The 20,087-nt window shown below is 40.8% G+C and overlaps 1 protein-coding gene across 2 annotated transcripts in view; it reads right to left on the reverse strand.

Moving 5' to 3' along the window:
- Nucleotides 1-20,087, reverse strand: part of CDK19 (cyclin dependent kinase 19) — a 189,666-nt gene that overhangs the window by 122,599 nt on the left and 46,980 nt on the right. For both annotated transcript variants that reach the window (XM_062186608.1, XM_062186609.1), the window contains one exon: nucleotides 14,673-14,748. In XM_062186608.1, the coding sequence (XP_062042592.1) occupies nucleotides 14,673-14,748 (76 nt within the window). The remainder of the gene's footprint in view (nucleotides 1-14,672; nucleotides 14,749-20,087) is intronic.

Raw genomic sequence — 20,087 nt, forward strand, 5'->3', positions numbered from 1 at the left:
CACCTTGCAGCGCCAGCACACCGGGTTCTAGTCCCGGTCGCCCCTCTTCCAGGCCAGCTCTCTGCTGTGGCCAGGGAGTGCAGTAGAGGATGGCCCAAGTGCTTGGGCCCTGCACCCCTTGGGAGACCAGGAGAAGCACCTGGCTCCTGCCTTCAGATAAGCATGGTGCAGCGGCCATTATTGGGTGAACCAACGGCAAAAAGGAAGACCTTTCTCTCTGTCTCTTCACTCTGCCTGTCAAAAAAAAAAAAAAAAAAAAAAAAGACCTAATGGGAAATGAAGTATACAAAGTCATCCAGAACACTTAAATGATACAGCCATGGGAAGGGCACCAGGGAGCCTTCCAAAACAGCTCTGTAAATACAGAGATGAGCAGAACCAAGGAAACATAATCAAAGGGTCTCCAACTGATATCCACTCTGTAAGCTCCAGTAGGACAGAATTATATAATTCTGTGTTTTCCACTGTTATATCTCCAGCACGTGGAATTAGCTGAATGGGCCAATAATTAAAGTGCATCAAACAATCTCTGTAAAACATATGTGTTAGTTTCTGCTGCTTTCAAAAATCACAGCAACAAAGGAAAGAATAATAGCCAATCTATAACATATAGCATTTGTCCATGTGTTTGGAATTTTGAAAAAAAAATCTCAAAAATCTGAGTTAATACAGATTAAACCAAATTTAGAGAGAACTAAATTAAACAGGAGAGGAAAAAATCACACGAATAATTTTAGTTATAAATATAATGTCTTCCTAATACCTCTTAGAAAAGTAACATATCAGAGATGAAACTGAATATTATTAAGGAAAAATAGATAGTAAGGAAGAATAAAATAGATAAAAAAATAGGTAAGAATTTATACGATTTAAGTGTAAAAAGCTCTAAAATACCTTAATATTGATTTTATAAAATTGGTAGGTTAAAAAAAGAAGAAAAAAAAAAAAACCTCAGAGAAATGAATCCTGAACAAAATCCATCATTCAACCTGGAGGGCTGAAGAATCATTACAAGAGTATCATCATGGCTGACGTTGTGGCGTAGCAGGCTAAGCTTCTGTCCGCAATGCCAGAATCCCATATGGGTGCTGGTTCTAGTCCTAGCTGCTCCTCTTCTGATTCAGCTCTTTGCTATGTCCTGGGAAAGCAGCTGAAGATGGCTCAAGTGCTTGGGCCCCTGCACCCACGAAGGACACCAAGAATAAGCTCCTGGCTTCAGATCGGCTCAGTTCCAGCTGTTGCAGACATCTGAGGAGTAAACCAGCAGATCGAAGACCTTTCTCTCTGTCTCTCCCTCTCTAACTCTACCTCTCAAATAAGTACATTAAATTTTTAAACAAACAAACAAAAAAGTATCATCAGATTTTCCTAACAGTTTCATGAGCAACTCTGGGCACAAGTATAATCACCTTTAAACAGAAACTTTAAATTATTTAACTGATGTTCAACAAGACTTACATCTGTTATTTAAGCCATTCAAATCTAATTATGAGGGGGAAAATGCTGGTTTGTTTGGTTGTTTGACCAGGGTAGATAAAATTTATGTATGCACAAATGTATTTGCCCTCAACAGCCAGGGCTTGGCCAGGCCAAAGCCTGGAGCTGGGAACTCCAGATCTCCCACATGGGCAGCAGGATCTCCACTGCCTCCCAGGCACATCAGCAAGCAGCCGGATTTGAAGTGAACTGGAACTACCATTCCAAAAAGGGATGCCAAGTCGCCAGCAGTGGTTGGCTCTGCTGTACCACAATGCCCACGCTGAGACTGCAGGCTCAACACTAATTCAAAGCTAATTTTTACATAAGCAAGAAGCACTAAGAAGGCTCACTTCATATTGATATGTAAAACTCTTTGCTACATTATGCTTAGCAATGCACTTTAAAAAAATAAACAGTTGTGTTCTGTTGGCTCAATTTTATAAATAAACTCTTTCAGAAAGCTTTTCTTTTTTGCAATCCAACTCATAAAAGATGCAATGTCTGCCATAAGAAACTAGTAGGGTGTTGCTATGGGAACAACATTTTAATATCATTTTAAAACATCAGTAGCTTCAAAGAACAATGAGGTAACCTACTCCCATCTGATTAGGAAAAAATAGATAATCTCAGTATTTCAGATGCTACTGTTATAATCACACAATACCATCTTTCACATACTTTTTTTTTCTGTATTTGGGAGGGAAAGTATTAGGAAATAGTTTAGGAGATAATAAGAGAGGATTAGCAGAGGCAAATTAACAGCAGTTGTTTTGATTAAGAATAAACAGATACTATCAGGGCCTTCTCCCAAGAGATTGAAAAAAAAAGCAAAGGACTGAAGCAATGTCCCCTTCAGAGCCCTGGAAAGCCCTTGGAGTCCGGGTGCACCCGCAGGTGCTTGTTCAGCTCACACCTGGAGAAACCGAGCAAGGGCAAAGAGTGAGAACTGCCAACAGGTAAGCCTGGAAACGGTCCATGTCTAATTATAAACACCTACGAGGCTTGGGGGTGTCTTAAATATTAATTGGATAATTTTGAATTACTGGGTTTAAGTTTACTTTATCTGTGTTGGGAAGAATTGTATTTCTGTTTATAGCAACAAGCCCATAATTGAGTAGGAAACAAAGATCACCAAATCAAAGAAATCATGCCTAGAGAGAAACAGGCTGTTCAGAATCCAGAGTCAGACAGACACTTGGGAGGAAAACAGTCCACTGATGGCAGTCATTTTTCTACAGAGCAAAGAACATTCACTTCCAGATCTGAAGAGGAACATGGAATACACGGAAGAGTTAGCAACAGTATTTTGCATTTTCATAATAACCCTGTAAGTCTAAAAATACTTCCACATACCTTAAACTGCATATGCCTTCCCTCCACCCCTGGCTAAGATACCAAGCTGGGAAGGATAACTATCATTTGGTGGCATGTCAGTAACACTGCCAGAAAACAATATCAATAAACATATTATAGGTCAATAATGGGTTTAAATGATAAAAACTTTTCAATAAGAAGGAAAGGTAGAAACAGGTTCGAATTATTTTATGTGGGGCCTGCGCTGTGGCACAGTATGTTAAGCCTCTGTTTGCAGTGCCGGCATCCCATATAGGTACCGGTTCGAGTCCTGGCTACTCCACTTCCAATCCAGCTCTCTGCTTTGGCCTGGGGAAGGTGGTCCAAGTGCTTGGGTCCCTGCACCTGCGTGGGAGACGTGAAAGAAGTTCCTGGCTTCAGATTAGTCCAGCTCTGGCAGTTGCAATCATTTGAGGAGTGAACCAGTGGATGGAAGACCTTTCTCTCTGTCTCTCCCTCTCTGTGTGTGTAACTCTACCTCTCAAATAAATAAATAAATCTTTAAAAAAAAATTATGCAAGAATTTCTCATGGGGGGGTATCACAACCTTATAACAGGCAACTTAATAAGTACAAAAGATTCTTGGTTGAGGCGTGATGAATACTAAATTATTCAATAACTAGTCACTGACCAGCCAGGCCACCCTCTTTCATTATTTTTTCACTTTATTATTAGAATGTTTCTCCCTCCTTCCTGCACTACTCATCCTTTACAGCCCAATTTAAATAACTCCTTATCTAGGAAACTTTGAGATCACCAAGTCCAAAGTGGCCTCACTCCACTTAGAATTCTACTCTCTCAGAATGTGCTCACCCATAGCCTTATAATATTAATTATACTCAAGAATGTGTCTCAGGGTGGGCATTTGATATAGAGGTTAATATGCTGCTAGAGCTGTTGGCATCATGCATTGTCGTGCCTGGGTTCAAGTCCCAGCTCCACTTCCAATTCCAGCTTCCTGGGAATGCACAATCTGGGAGGCAACAATGAGACAGGCTAGAAACAGAACTCAAAATTCAAGTTTCTACTCCAAACCCATCGAGAGCAAAGAGCATCTACACCCTAACCACAGAAGATACACTACTGCCCTGTTAGAGATGTACCTGACTGGCATACACGCACAGAATAACCCAACGTGACTGATATACGGCTTTCTGGGGTGGCAGAACTGAGCAATGTCGCCATTTTGAGCATGCTGTATGCAAATGAAAGAACTATGCTTGCGCTGAACACCAGGCCGGGTGCAAACCAAAGTGTGGTTGCTGAGGGAGACAAGAAAAACTCCAGGCCAAGTGTAGATCAAAGTGCCCTGTGCTACAGAGGAACCACTATGTCTCCAAATCCAATGAAATCCCCTGCCCAACTCCATTGAGCCAATCAGTGGAACCTCTTTCCACTGTGCATAAGCCCCCAATAAATCTGTGTTGCACTGTCCCAGCAATTTCTATCTGCAAGTGAGCCAAAGAACCTGCAGTTGGTAATAGTAGGTGGTGTTTCAAGTGGGCTTCTGCTACCCCCACTGGAGACCCAGATTGAGTTCCTGGCTCCTGGCTTTCACCTAGCTGCATCTGTTGTGAACATTTGAGGGGTGAAACAACTAATGGAAGACCTTTCTCTCTATCTCTCTGTCTCTCCCTCTCTCTTTGTATCACTCTCTCTCTCTTCTTCTCTGCCTTTCATATTTTAACTTTTTCTGAACTCTCTCTCTGCTTCTCTGCCTTTCATATCATAACTTTTTCTGAAACGTGCCTGATCTTCCCAACCAGCATTTAAGCTTCATGAGAGAAACAACCAAGTCATATATTGCTCTTGAGTAATTACCATCACCCAGATCATTATTGTCTCCTCCCCCTATTAAATGTCTCAATGGAATCCAAAACTCAACAAGTCTTAAATAAAACACAAAACAAACTTCTCTCCTCCCTCCAAACTATTTCCCATCTCAGGTTCTTCTCTCAGAAAGAGCCAATGTTGTGTATTCAATTAACTGACAAGAAATACCTAGAAATTTTTGCCTCTTCTTTCTTCTTGCTACCCTACTCCAATTCAACAGTTTGTAACAGAATGACTTTAGAAATCTCTAAAGTTTTTCTACTTCTATTTTTCCTAGCCTGGAGTTTTGTAATGGTTTTCTAATGATTCTCCCAATATCTTCTCCTCCATCTCAATCCTCATCTATTGACACCACAATCAGAGTGGTAATTTAAAAACGGTATTACATCAGACCATTCCCCTTACAAAATCCCAAGATCAGCAGCACCAATGGGCCCTGCTGCGGGCTCTGTCTCTCTCCAGCTACTCCCATCCTCACTCATCACTCGCAGCACCCCTGCAACCTCTGTGCCCTCAGATGTGCCCTGCAGGCTACCTCATGCTTCCATACAGTGTTCCTGCTATTCTTTTCCTAGTTAGCTCCTGTTCGACCTTCCCTCTGCGCCAGTGTTACTCCTCTGGGAAAATCTTACTTGATGCCTTAAGGCTAGGTGATCTCCCTTGTGACCACACCATAGTAGCATGCTGCTTCTTCCTCTCTCCCTCTCCCTCCCTCTCTCTCTGCTTTTCAAATAAATAAATCTTTAAAAAAAAAAAAAAAAAAAAAAAGATTTATCATACCCAAACTAAGTGGGGAGGGAGGGGAGAAATCTTAATGATTTTTCTGCACTTAGTTAAACTAGGCTATTTTTTTAATGTTTGTTTTCATCTACTTGAAAGAGACAGACAGACAGGCAGGCAGAGATCTTCCATCCGCTGGTCCACTCCCCAAATGCCCACAGTAGTCAGGGCTAAACCAGGCTGAGCCAGGAGCCCAGACCTTCATCAGAGACCCAAGCACTGTTGCCATCTTCTGCTGCCTCCAAGGATGCAGGAGGCTGGACTCGAAGTGGACTCAAACCAAGGGGTGGCTCAACCTGCTGGGCTACAATGCCTGTCCCCTAGGAGAGCTTCTGTCAAAAATAATTCAAGCTTAATATCAGAAGACGTTTAAACAACAAAAAGGCATCCTTGTAGAACAAGTTCTAATTCAGCTTTTTTAATCATTTGATTTCACTAACCTAATTATGGGTATTCAGAAGCCCTGAATAAGTTGTCCTATAAAATGTAGACTGTCAAGATGTAAAGCAGAAATGATCACTTGGAAGGTAATTAACAAAGACACACTACTAAGTAAACTTAATAAATTGTAATATTCAATCATTTGTTTATGTTTATAGTTAAGTTTCTTCAGATTCTGAGATGCCTTTGAACCTCAATACTCAAAGTGTCAGCTTGGTACCAGCAGCACTTGAAAGCCTGTTAGAAGTTCAGAGTATCAGGCCCTTTGCCAGATGTGCTGAATGAGAACCTATACTTCACAAGATTCCCAGCCCCATAGAATCTGAGCTCCTGGATGACACAAAGATTCACAGCGAAATGACCTTCACAGACTGGCAGTAGGGTCGTTAGCTGTGATAACATGGGAAACATGCTAACATAAAGAGAACACAGGCAAATCCATGGAGAGGGAAAGTGGATTAGTGGTTGCCAGAGGATAGGTAAGGGGGAATGGAAACAATTACTATTGGGTATTATTGGGCACAAGGTTTCTTTGTGGGATGCTGAAAATGTTCTGAAACTAGGTAGTGGCAATAGTTACAAAACTATGTGAATAAACTAAAAATCAAGGAAGTATATTCCTTAAAAGGATTAACTGGGAGCAGGCATTTAGCCTAGTGGCTAATGCGCCTGGTAAAGCAGCAGAAGATGGACCAAGTGCTTGGACCCCTGCCACCCATGTGGAAGACCCAGTTGGAGTTTCAGGCTCCTGGCTTCAGAATGGCCCACATCTGGCCATTGTGGCCACTTGGGAAGTGAAGCAGCAGATAGAAGATCTCTTTCACTATGCCTGTCAAATAAATAAAATAAATCTTTAAAAGTAGTAATAACCATATTCTGCCTCAGAATACCTGTGTTCAATTCTTGACTCCAGCTCCTGCTTCCAGCAAAAGAGGCCCTTGGGAGACAATGGCCATAGCTCATTTAATTGGTTCCTGTCACCCATCTGGAAGAGCTGGATTGCATTCTCAGCTCCTGACTTTGGCCCTGGCTTAACACTGACCATTTGGGGCATTTGAGGAGTCAACCAGCAGATGGGAACGCGCTCTCTCTGCCTCTCAAATAAAGAAGTCAAAAATTTTAAAGGATTAACTTTATGACTGGTGAATTACATCTCAATCTTTAGAAAAGAATATAATAGCACCAGGCCCTTTGCAGTTCTTCCCTGGAAGGAGTCTAACATGTGGTAAGCTATTCAAATTGAACATGGAAAGTTATACTGAAGGCCATTCTCTTCAGGAAAGCCACAGATGTTTTCTTTCCTTTTTTTTGGACAGGCAGAGTGGATAGTGAGAGAGAGAGAGAAAGGTCTTCCTTTTTGCCGTTGGTTCACCCTCCAATGGCCGCTGCAGCCGGCGCATTGTGCTGATCCGAAGGCAGGAGCCAGGTGCTTCTCCTGGTCTCCCATGGGGTGCAGGGCCCAAGGACTTGGGCCATCCTCCACTGCACTCCCGGGCCACAGCAGAGAGCTGGACTAGAAGAGGAACAACCGGGACAGAATCCGGCGCCCCAATAGGGACTAGAACCCGGTGTGCCGGCGCCGCAGGCGGAGGATTAGCCTATTGAGCCGTGGTGCCGGCCTCTAGTTTAGATTCTTATCATTTATATGTTTCATATATATATGTATGTATGTATGTATATATATGTTACTTTAAAAACAAAATAACGTAGCAAGAAATTATTATCAAATAATCCTGATCTGGGGCTGGCTCAGTAGGTTAATCCTCCACCTGTGGCACCAGCATCCCGTATGGGTGCTGGTTCTAGTTCCAGTTGCTCCATCTCTGATCCAGCTCTCTGCTACAGCCTGGGAAAGCATTAGAAAATGGCCCAAGCGCTAGGGCCTCTGCACCCGCGTGAGAGACCCAGAATATAAGCTCCTGGCTTCGGATCGGTCCAGCTCCTGCCACTGTGGCCATTTGGGGAGTGAACCAGCGGATGGAAGACCTTCCTCTCTGTCTCTCCCTCTCACTGTCTGTAATACTACCTCTCAATTAAATTAATAAAATCTTTAAAAAAAAAATCCTGCTCCATCCTTCTCCTTCCCCATATGCAACTATCTTTAACTTTTTGTATTTAGTACTCCTGATTATTTCTTATCTCTAAGGATTTATGCCACTCTCCTTGCCTTATCAACTTTTAGGCATTACTGCTTTTCTGATATAACAGATGAAATCACAGCTCACTTCCCATCTCTGTCTCTCTTCTCCTCCTTCTGATCATCTTTAGTTCACCTACTGCTTAAGTTTAAGTCATTCTTAATACAAATTTGTTCCATCAACTTTAAAGGTATCTCCAGTTGCCATATACCAGTGAGTGTAACCCAACTTGTGGCAGCAAATAATCCCCACAACTTCCACTGCTTCACACAATTTAAAAAAAAAAAAAAAAATTGCGTACTTCTGTTAATAATAACTACCTCATTTGGTAGGCCTGAAGGGAATGAAAGCAGTACACTGACTGCATAGTTATCCTAAAACTGAGAGAACAGTGTGCTGTCACTCACCTTCTGGGCCTGCTTCCATGCTGTTTCCTCTGCCAAATTTCACACTCTCCCTTCTTCACCCAGGGAGAACCTATTTGTCTTTCTGATTCAGGTGGCCAGAGAAACCCCAGAGGGTCTTCCCAGATGGCCATGCACAGAAGAGACACTGCTGCAGCACTGTGCTTCATTGCCATAGTGTTGACAACATCGTTTTGAAAACGGTTTGCTTATCTGTCTCCACCAAAGCTATAAACTTTTTCAGGGAAAAGGAAAAATTTTGTTCACCACCACATCCTCAGCATTTAGCATAATGTCTGGATTACAGCAGATACTCAAATATTCAATGCAAAATTAAATTCTTTGTATAGCTATTCAAAAGATGACTTTCTACCATGCATTAATTAAATCATACATGGTTATGAGAATCAAAATAGATAAAAACTTTTATATCATGAAAGCAAATACTCCATAAATTTCAATTTTATATTTCAAATAAGAACGTTCCTAAGTAGAAAGTTTAAAATCCTCTAGTACTCAAAAAACTTTATCAGAACATTATAGCCTAATGTTATTAAGATAACAATTTCAAATAAACTGTTGCAGTAATTCAACAATTTATTAAGAGCTCACTTTTTTCTAGGCAGAACCCAAGGATTCAAGAGTGAATATATTAGATCCAATCTCTCAACTAAATGTTATGAAGGCAGAGTGAATGCACACCACAAACACTCTTAAAACATTCTAATCTGGAATTCTTGCCCCTCCCCCCAAAAAAAACCGACATCAATGGGAATCTCAATTCTATAAGCCTACTCTGGATTATTAATTTTTGCCTTAAAGGAAAACTAAAGCCTTCAAAATTACTGTTACAGACAGGAGCATGTATCCATGCACAAGGGGGCTTCAAAAAGTTCATGAAAATGCACATTCTGAAGAAACTAGGCATGGATTTAAAAAAATATCTGCACCAAAATAAATTTATTTTTTTAATTCCATTTTTCCATGAAACTTTTGAAGTACCCTTGAATATTTGTATATTTATACATATACACAAATATGTAATAAATGATTTCCCTATACCTTTTGGAGAAATTCTGAAATTCCTTGTGCATGTGTGCATGCTTGTGTATGTATCTGATTAGAGTTTAAACAGGAAAAAGTTATCAATAATACTAACCACCACTTACTGCACATTTTTGTTCACGTTCAGAGCCAAACTCTTCACACTAATACATATCAGATTTTTTTTTAGTACTTTACTTTACCTTTATCTCTGGCACAATTTTGCTTCAGTATTATTCAAAAGAAAAATAACACTAAAAATAGGGAATTAAATCTAACTGCTTGCAGCAAGAATATGAAGTTGGTAATTTTTACGTTTTTAAGAGAAACAGACTAACTCAAATTATAAACTTTAGTAGGGAGGGATAGTGACCTAGAGTAAAGCAAATTCTTCCATCACAAGCCACCAGCTCTTCACAGAAGGAAGGGCTAGTGCTGTAGTATACTAAGTTAAGCCTCTTCCTGCAGCATCAGTATACCATATGGGCACCGGTTTGAGTCCCAGCTACTCCACTTCCAATCCAGCTCTCTGCTAATGGGGATGGGAAAGCAGCAGACGATGGCCCAAATCCTTGGGCCCCTGCACCCACGTGGCAGACCTGGAAGAAGCTCCTGGCTCCTGGCTGTGGGTCAGCCCAGCTCCAGCCATTGTAGCAATCTGGGGAGTGAACCAGCAGATGGAAGATCTCTATCTCTCTGTCTATAACTCTAGCTCTCAAATAAATGAATAAATAAATCTCTAAGAATAAAAGAAGAAGGAAGAAGGAAAAGAAGCAGCAGCTCCTAGGAGCGGCCCATAGTCTATGCCCATGCAGGGTGGAAATTGGCAAGCTTGGACTATACTTGCCATCAGGTTATCACACCATCCCCTCTTCCCACACAGCTCACACACACACACACACACACTCACACAAGAAACTGGTAAGCACAACCAATATCTCTGTTCAAACTGTTCCTCCTTACTGGTCACCTCATACAAAATTTCAGAAAGCCACATGCTCCACATCTTTTCTACTATAAGCAACAACAGGTGTTACATCAAAGACTCATCACTTAGTGATGAGTAGGTTGAAATACACTCCAAAAGGTATACACGCACACATGTACATGTACACATACACACACACACATTCATCACCCTCAGAGACACATGACCTAACATACAGTGCAAGACAGTCAGGGCTACCCTATGAACCAGAGTTCTGTTGGAATCCTCATACCTTTTCAGCTTTTACAAGGAAAGGAAAATGCCAAAGTGTGGTTCCTCCCTATGCACTAACTCTGTGTCAACTTCCCAGAACTCCACCCCCAAAATCTCTCAAGACTTTAGTTGTAGTTATAAGGGTTACCAGGGATATTATTTATTTTTCCAATGACACTAAATATATACTTGAAAAAATTTAGCTGTCACTATATAGTAAAGGGGGAAAAACAATATAAGAACTATTCTCCTAAAAAGCATATGGAACTTTTTATGAAAATAATAATTATGAAAATAATAGAAGTCTACTGAAAAAAAGAAAAACTTTAGTTATTTTTAGTATTTTTCACAAAAATCTCACTATATCTGATTTTTTCACTTTCAATGAAAAGGTAAAAAAAAAAAAACTAACTGAATGACACATTTTTTTCTACAAATCTGTACTTTCATAAAGTTGAACACAATTTTAAGAAACTTGCTTTGAGAGAAAACTGGAGAAGAACTGGGATGACACAATTTAATAACCTTAATGAGGCTAAACAGATGTGTTTCAACTTTCAACACAAAATTCAACAAAATAGTGGTAAGGCTGACAGAAACAGTGAATGAGAATTAGAGCCTTGCTCATAGACATTTTAAATATTTCTCAGCAAACGTACATTCTATCCATCACATTCCATAAGTTTAAAAGGCAAAAGCTTTTCCTTTATGCAAAAAGGGAAGCTCCAAGCATTCCACTGAAGTTTCCATAGCAGCCTGCTCTACCACTGCGGAGGCAACAGAGGAAAAGAACCACAGACAAGTTCTTCACCTACCACGCCACTCTACGCTGCCTGCTGCATGCTATGTGGAAGAACTACAGGTGACAGGCCGTTAAGCTGATCCTGCCTCTCAGCACAGGAGCTCCAGCGTTGGGATGCTGGTAGATACATACATACACTTAGAAAGAACCAGCCCTCTGGGTGGGCATTTGGCACAGTGGTTAAGATGCAGCTTGGAACTCCTAAACTCCATGTTGGAGTACCTGGGTTTGAGTCCTAGCTACGCTATCAATTCCAGCTTCCTGCTAATACACACCCTCGGAAACAGTGATGATGGATGGCTCCAGTAGTTGGGTATCTGCCATACACGTGGAAGATCTGAACTGAGTTCTGAGCTCCTGATTTCAGCATGACCCCTCCCCAGTCATTACAGGCATTTCAGGAGTAAACTGTGGGTGTGGATTCCTCTCTACCTCTCTGCCTTCCAAATAAATAAATGATACTTTAAAAAGCTGAGCAAAGATGAATGATGGAGTAGAGCTTCTCAGCAATGCAAGACAGAACTGAAAGAAGCAACAGTCTAACAAGAAGTCAGGCTTGATCTATTTCTCTTCTCTCCAGCAATGAGCTGAATGTTTATGACCCTCTCCCCAGATACATACGTTGAAATCCCACCCCTTAGGGCCAGTGATGAGGGTACAAGTGGGTTACACAACCACTTATGGCACTGGTATGCCATATGGAGCAACAATTAGAGTACCAAATGCTCCACTTAAGATCCAGCTCCCATGAGGCCAGCGTTGTGGCACAGCAGCTATAGCTGCTGCCTACAGTGCCAGCATCCCATGTGGGTACAGGTTCGAATCCCAGTTGCTCCACTATGGCCTGGGAAAGCCATGGAAGATGGCACAAGTGCTTGGACCCCTGCACTCATGTGGAAGACCCAGAGGAAGCTCCTTCTGGCTCCTGGCTTTGGATCAGCACAGCTCCTGCATTGTACCCATCGGGGAGTGAACCAGCTGATGGAAGACTCTCTCTCTCTCTCTCTCTCTCTCTGCCTCTGATTCTCTGTAATTCTGCCTTTCAAATAAATAAATAAATCTTTAAAAGAAAAAAAAAGATCCAGCTCCCTGCTAATGCTCCTGGGAAGGCAGGTTAGCATAGTCATAAAATACTATTTAATCGGGCCCAGCCCAGCGCTGTGGCCTAGTGGGTAAAGCTGCCACCTGCTGTGCTGGCATCCCATATGGGCAACGGTTCGAAACCCAGCTGCTCCACTTCTGATCTAGCTCTGCTATGCCTTGGGAAAGCAGCAGAAGATGGCCCAAGTCCTTGGGCCCCTGCACCTAAGTGAGAAACCTGGAACAATCTCCTGGCTCCTGGCTTCAGATCAGCCCAGCTCCAGCTGTTGCAGCCATTTGGGGAGTGAACCAACGAAAGGAAGATGTTTCTCTCTCTCTCTTTCACTGTCTAACTCTATCTGTCAAAAAAAATACTATTTAATCCAGAAAATCTGCAAACTTTCTAAAGTTTTATTAGGCAAATTATCAATAAAAATATGAAGTCTCAGAGCAATTTTTTTCTACATCATATTCCAAATTTACATAAAGACACTAGCACTTGTAGATTCCTCTGCACACAGAAGTTCCTATTTCAAAAAGACATCTACAATTGGGCTTCCTTTTCTTATTAATAAACACCTTAAAATTCTGTAAATTTACCCAATTAACTTATAGAAGGGAAGGCTGAAAAGTTCTAATCTAAACTGTGATACTCAAACACAGCAAAATAACACATCTATAATATTCATAATGGTTGATATAATGTGAAAGAAATTGAAGGTGCCACAAATCACTTATAAAATGCTTATTCAGGAAGGCCACTACAAACACCACTTAATAATTAGTGGGAAAAACACCACATTGAAATTTTTCAAACACTGAACCTATATTTCAAAGCAAGCTCAGACTCATGAACCACTAATGGAATGTTTTTCGTTCTGTTCAACTATGCATCTATTCAAGAAACATCGATGGGGCACCTGCTAGGTACTGTGCACTATGCTTGGAACTAGGGATGAGAAAACAAAGTCTCTGCTCCTTGAGGCACACACAGTACAGAGAGAGGCTCCATTCTAAAACCAAAAAAATATATCATTGGAAGGGACCTCACGGTTCCTAATTTCACAGATCAGGAAATTTAGACTCAGCACTAACTTAGCCACAAGGCAGATAGATTTCTATGTCTATGGATTTCCTTGCACCACATTTTTTTCCTATGCATGGAAGTGACAAAGGAATACTTCCATGGGAGTGAAGCAAAAACACAGAACTGTGGGGTTATCCATATAATAGTTTTTAAATTAGAGCAGAAAACTTTAGTGAACAACATAAACAATTATTTAAGAATTTTAAAATTACACTTAAATATTTAGTAACAGACAGAAACCCCTAACAGATATAATATCATGATAAAGCCCTAATTAGCAACCTTTATTAAAGAAGGTAATAATATAATAGTAAGCTTTCCAAGCCATAATTATGGTTTTCCTTGTTTTCTGATGTATAAAATGGGCATGTAAGTATTTGTTTCACAAGATTATTGTGAAAATTAAATGAACACATAAATACTTAGTAATTCTGCTACCTAGTAAACCCTGAGTAAATGTTAGGTATTCTTATAGACAATCATTTATTAGATGTACCAGTGTGCCATATAAAGAGGGTTGGGAGAAGAATCTATCTTTAAGGGATTATCCAATAATTATGATCTTACTTTTCTGGTGACTAGTAAAATTTATCACTAAATTATATACTTCAGAAAAGGTGTTTAAAATGTGTAAGACCAGGGGTGGTGATGTAATGCTGCAGATTAAGCCACTACTTGTAATGCCAGCCTCCCATAAGGGAGTGCCAGTTCAGGTCCTGGCCATTCTGTTTCCCATCCAGCTCCCTGCTAACACACCTGGAGAAGCCAGCAGAGAACCACCCTTGTACCCATGTGAAGACCAGCATGGAGTTCCTGGCTTTTGGCTTCAGCCTGGCTCAGATCTGGCTGTTATAGTCACTTGGGGAATGAACCCCAAGTAATTAAGTTTATACAAATTTTCTCATCCTAAAGTATCCATACACTAATTGACATCTGTGAAATACCATGCATTGTATATGTCAATGAAACTTTTTCATATCAAACCATCACCAATATCAACAATAAAATAGATGATTGTATTTGTACTTACTGCAATCTCTCTACAAGCCGACATGGATATTCCTGTGCCTTCAATCTGCTTCAGTGCATACTCCTTTTCATCTTTTCTGCACATGAACAACAAAAATTTTTTTTTTACTTTTCCATATATTACCTTCAGATTCAAAATTATAACTGCCAAAACAACTAGAATGCACTTATTCTTTCAGTGATATATAAATACCCTATGCCATGCACTTTTTATTATTTTTTATAATATCTCAATTATGGAAATAAGAAATGCCAAAAGAAATTCATGACACAATGAAAACACCAGACAGAGCCAAAACACAAAATTCAAAATTGAAACAGGATACTAAACACAGCATTGGTTTCAAAGAGTAAACAAGCATAAATATAAACTCAAACATATTGCAAGATAATTCCACTCCTGTCTTAATTATCTGGAGTATATGAAAGCATTCTGCTATAAACACTCGCTACAAAAATAACTGACAGAAATAAACCCCTGGATCCATTTAAAGTGATTTCATCGTATGAGAAGCATTTGTAGGAGAAATAAGCCATTGGAATACACAGGCTCTCATCTAGCATACAGGACATTCAAAAGCCCTAACACTTCAATCAAAGCCTTCAAAACCTTTCAGAACCCCTCAAAAAAATTGTTGTTCTCAGCAACCCTAGAAGAAATCCAGCAGTTACCATAAATTTTCCAAACACTAGAAGATAGGCTTAGAAATTCTGGAGAACGTCAGTGTTTTCCTGAGTGATTAACCATGGAAGACAGCAGCTCAACAGTGGAGATACGTGGCATAAAAATACAATCAGATGAGTAGCGAGTACATCACAGTAAGCATCCTCAGGATCGTGACCCAGGACCAACCAAACACCCCAGATAAACACTCTAATGGGGTTCGCAGTGAAGGATCTGGAAACACCGTCATGATCCATGGCCTCCCAGTCTACCTCAGCGAGGTATCTCCATGTCATGGTTTTGTCCAGTGCACCAGAGGCAGTGGCTTTATCTCCGTGCCACACCAGCCCCCATAACGTACATACTAAAACATCACTTTATGTGTCTTTTGAAGATTTTCACAATCATCTATGGTTTGAACAAATAATTATGGTTACCTTTTCCCATAATTGTTTAAAAATTATATCCACTTCTCTTCTAATAAACGGCATTCACGAAATAATCAGGCAACATTTTGATAAACAGAAAACACACCAAATATGTTAACAAGATAGAGTGTGCTATAATTATTAAGAAGATGGCCATGGTGGTCATTAGAAATATGGAAAATGTTTAACACTGAGAAAATATGCAAATTATACTACATAAAAAACACACATATAGCCATATATCTGTTGAAACTAACACACACAAAAAACCATAAATAGCTGTGTTGAGATGCAGGAAGTTACATTAATTAACTTTAATGCCAGTATTATACTGCCTTTTAAATTAGGATTAGGAGGGAAAAGGGAAAAAACAATGAAGTAATTTGAACTCTAGAACTATCTACTTACTGAAAGAATCTTTAGTATTCTCACAGTGGCAGCTGAAACATATTTTAAAGAGCGAAGTCAGAAATTAGGGAAGCTTGTGATCATTTTCCCCCTCTTTTTCCATCTGTTTCCTCCCAAACATGAAACTAGACATTTTTCAGACTACTCAGGAGCCACTGAGAAGCTGGAACATGTTGAAGCACAGGCCCTCACTCTGCCTTCCAGGCAGGTTTGGGAAAGCGTGCAAGAGGACTCATGCCTAAGGGGCTCCGCCACAATGCTTACAGGGCATATTTTATACACTTAACAGTTAACCACCAGCTATCAATTACTCAACAGTTAGGCCTAGTAAATTTTTGAAACAAAATTACAAAAGCTTTCTGACAAACTTTTCACATGCAACAATTCTTTTTCAACACAAGTATTTCAACCACCAATTCCCCTAAATGAAGTGCTCCAGAATCTCATATAATTGCATAGTTTTATTTTTAATACTATATAGAATATTACACAATCTGGATGGATTCTCGTTGCTATGGAAACTTAAGTTTTTTATTTTTTGCAGTAAGTCAAAAAGTGCAAAATTAACACATCACATTAATGGCTTTTGAATTTCACATCCAGGCTGTGAAAGGAATTTGAAAGCTTGAGCAGAATTGAACACAAGCCTCTTACTCTGAATTACATGAACAGGAACATGGAACAAACCCAGTAATTATTTCACTTAATAGATTTAAATATAACTTCCATCTGTTGCATTAATAAAATACTCAGAAATCTTCAATTTTAAGATTTCTTGCAGCTTTTAAGTTGAAAATTAAAGAGAATACATATGTCATTTCCATTTCTCTTCTGTATACTACCTGTCAGGGGGCGAGTGACGATGTGGCACCGGGGAGAGTCACCACATGAAGAAGGGGCAAGGTCCCAGAGGGCGTCAGTGTCAGTGTCAGCCCTTGAGTGGATGCCAACACTTCTATATGAAGGCTGATGACATGCTCTTTACCACAACGTCCAGAGAGACTTCAATGACTGGGTACACGGGGCAGGAAAGCCCTGTTCTTCTCACTCCAGGTACATGCCCCTTCTAGGAGCCCTCAATTCTACAAAATATTTCAGCAACTCAATCTCTTACCCTCACCAAAATATATTCTTTAAGGTCAGAGCTCCCTTGCAATACATAAATCTGATAACAGCTTAGTTTGTGGTTTTGCTTTCATTTATTTAGTCAACCTCCTTTTTTTTTTACAAATTGATTCACTAATATATCTACTTCTCAAAAAAAAAAAAAAAAATTTCAAGGCCAGAGTTGTGGTATAGCAGATAAAGCTGCTGCCTGCAATGCTGGCATCCCATATGGTTGCTGGTTAAAGTCTCAGCTGTTCCACTTCTGATCCAGCTCCTTGCTAATGACCTAGGAGAAGCAGCTGAAAATGGCTGAAGTGCTTCAGCCCCTGTCACCCACACAGGAAGACCAGAAGCTCCTGGCTCCTGGCTTTGGCCTTACCTAGCCCCAGGGGTTGCAGCCATTTGGAGAGTGAACCAGCAGATGGAAGATTCTCTCTCTCTCTCTCTCTCTCTCTCTCTCTCTCTCTCTCTCTGTAACTCTTACTTTCAAATAAATAAATAAATCTTTAAAAAATAAATCTTAATATTACATTATTATCTTTATTCAGAATTCCAATTCAGATAAACATTTACTATTTTAAAGCCTTTAAAATTATAAAAAATTCACTGAATTCACTTATAAACAAAGTTCATCAGTGTTTCTCTAACACTTCAAGTCTTATTAATATATTGATATTTCCTCAAACTTTCTAGTCAATAACTGTTTTAAATTTTATTTATTTTTATTTATTTGAAGGGCACAAAGAGTTATTTTTCATCTGCAGGTTTACTTCCCAAAAGCCTGCAAACAGCCAGAGCTGAGTCATGCTGAAGCTAACTCCATCTGGGTCTCCAATGGGGACAGCAGGAACGTAAGCACGTCAGCCATCACTTGCTACCTCTCAGGGAGTGTGTTAGTGGGAAGTTGGATCAGAAATGAAGGTGAGGGGCCAGCACCATGGCGCAGTAGGTTAATCCTCCACCTGTGGCACCAGCATCCCATATGGGCGCTGGTTCTGGTCCCGGCTGCTCCTCTCCCAGTCCAGCTCTCTGCTATGGCCTGGGAAATCAGTGGAAGATGGCCCAAGTCCTTAGGCCCCTGCACCCGGTGGAAGACCAGGAGGAAGCACCTGGCTCCTGGCTTCTGATCGGCACAGCCCCAGCCGTTGCAGCCATTTGGGGAGTGAAGCAACGGACAGAAGACCTTTCTCTCTGTCTCTCCCTCTGTCTGTACCTCTGCCTCTCAAATAAATAAATAAAATCTTAAAAAAAAAGAAAAGAAAGAAATGAAGGTGAGGGGCCAGCATCGTGGCACAGCAGGTTAAGCCACCATCTGCAACACTGGCATCCCATATTAAAGTAACAGTTTGAGTCCCGGCTGCTCTGCTTCCAATCCAGCTCCCTACTAATGCACCTGGGAAAGCAATGGATGATGGTCCAAGCACTTGGGTCCCTGTTACCATGTGGGTGACCCAGATGGTGCTTCTGGCTCCAGGCTGATCCAGCCTTATCCCATGGCAGCAATCTGGGAAGTGACCCAGCAGTTAGAAGATATCTATCTCGATATCTCTCTCACTGACTTTTAAATAAATAAATCTTTAAAAAAGAAAAAAAGAAGTAGAGGTGAGACACAAACCCAGACACACCAATATGCATTTGAAACTAAAAACATTTTATATGGATTTGGAATGTCTTAAATGGTGGCTTAACTACAGTGACAAAACATCTACTCCAGTCAACAACTATTTTCACTGTAAATGTACTTCAAAAATTTCAAATTCAATGTAGCACTGGTAAATATATTATCAAAAGTTAGCAATATTTAATGTTTGTTTCTAAAACTGGCAAATTCTTTTTTTGACAGGCAGAGTGGACAGTGAGAGAGAGAGACAGAGAGAAAGGTCTTCCTTTGCCGTTGGTTCACCCTCCAATGGCCGCCGCTGCCCACACACTGCGGCCGGCGCACCGCGCTGATCCGAAGCCAGGAGCCAGGTGCTTATCCTGGTCTCCCATGGGGTGCAGGGCCCAGGCACTTGGGCCATCCTCCACTGCACTCCCTGGCCACAGCAGAGAGCTGGCCTGGAAGAGGGACAACCAGGACAGAATCCGATGCCTCGACCGGGACTAGAACCCGGTGTGCCGGCGCCACAAGGCGGAGGATTAGCCTATTGAGCCGCGGCGCCAGCCCTGGCAAATTCTTATTATCCATGAATGAATTAAAATAAATTTATCTGCAGTAAAAACTTAAGAGTTCAGACATAAAATGTGCTAAGCTTGGGGCCAGCATTGTTGGCCACCACCTGCAGTGCAAGAATCCCATATGCCGGGTCCTGCCCCGACTGCTCCACTTCCAATCCATCTCCTTGCTAATGGCCTGTGAAAAACAGCAGATTTCTCAAGTGTTTGGGACCCTGCCACCCACGTGAGAGACCCAGAAGAAGCTCCTGGCTCCTGTCTGGATCAGCACTACTTGCAATTGTGGCCATCTGGAGAGTGAACCAGCGGATGGAAGATGTGTGTGTGCGTGCACATGTGTGTGTGTGTGTCCCTCTCTCTTTCAAAATAAATCTTTTTAAAAAAGAGCTAAGCTTAAAACAAATAAGTAAGGGAGTTGTATAAAATGCACTCCTTAGTGAATATTTAGTGTAAATCAAGTTTTTTGATATATGAATGTCAATTCAAATTTACTTGCTACAGAACGTAACATAGGGAACAGGTATTTAGTCTAGAGGTAAGATGCCCACATTCCATCTCAGAGTCCCTGGGTTCAATTCCTGGCTCTAGCGCCTGACTCCAGCCTCCTGACAACGAATCCTGTGCGGCTGTAATG

The sequence above is a fragment of the Lepus europaeus genome, chromosome 3 (assembly GCF_033115175.1).
Source record: "Lepus europaeus isolate LE1 chromosome 3, mLepTim1.pri, whole genome shotgun sequence".
Classification (NCBI taxonomy): Eukaryota; Metazoa; Chordata; class Mammalia; order Lagomorpha; family Leporidae; genus Lepus; species Lepus europaeus.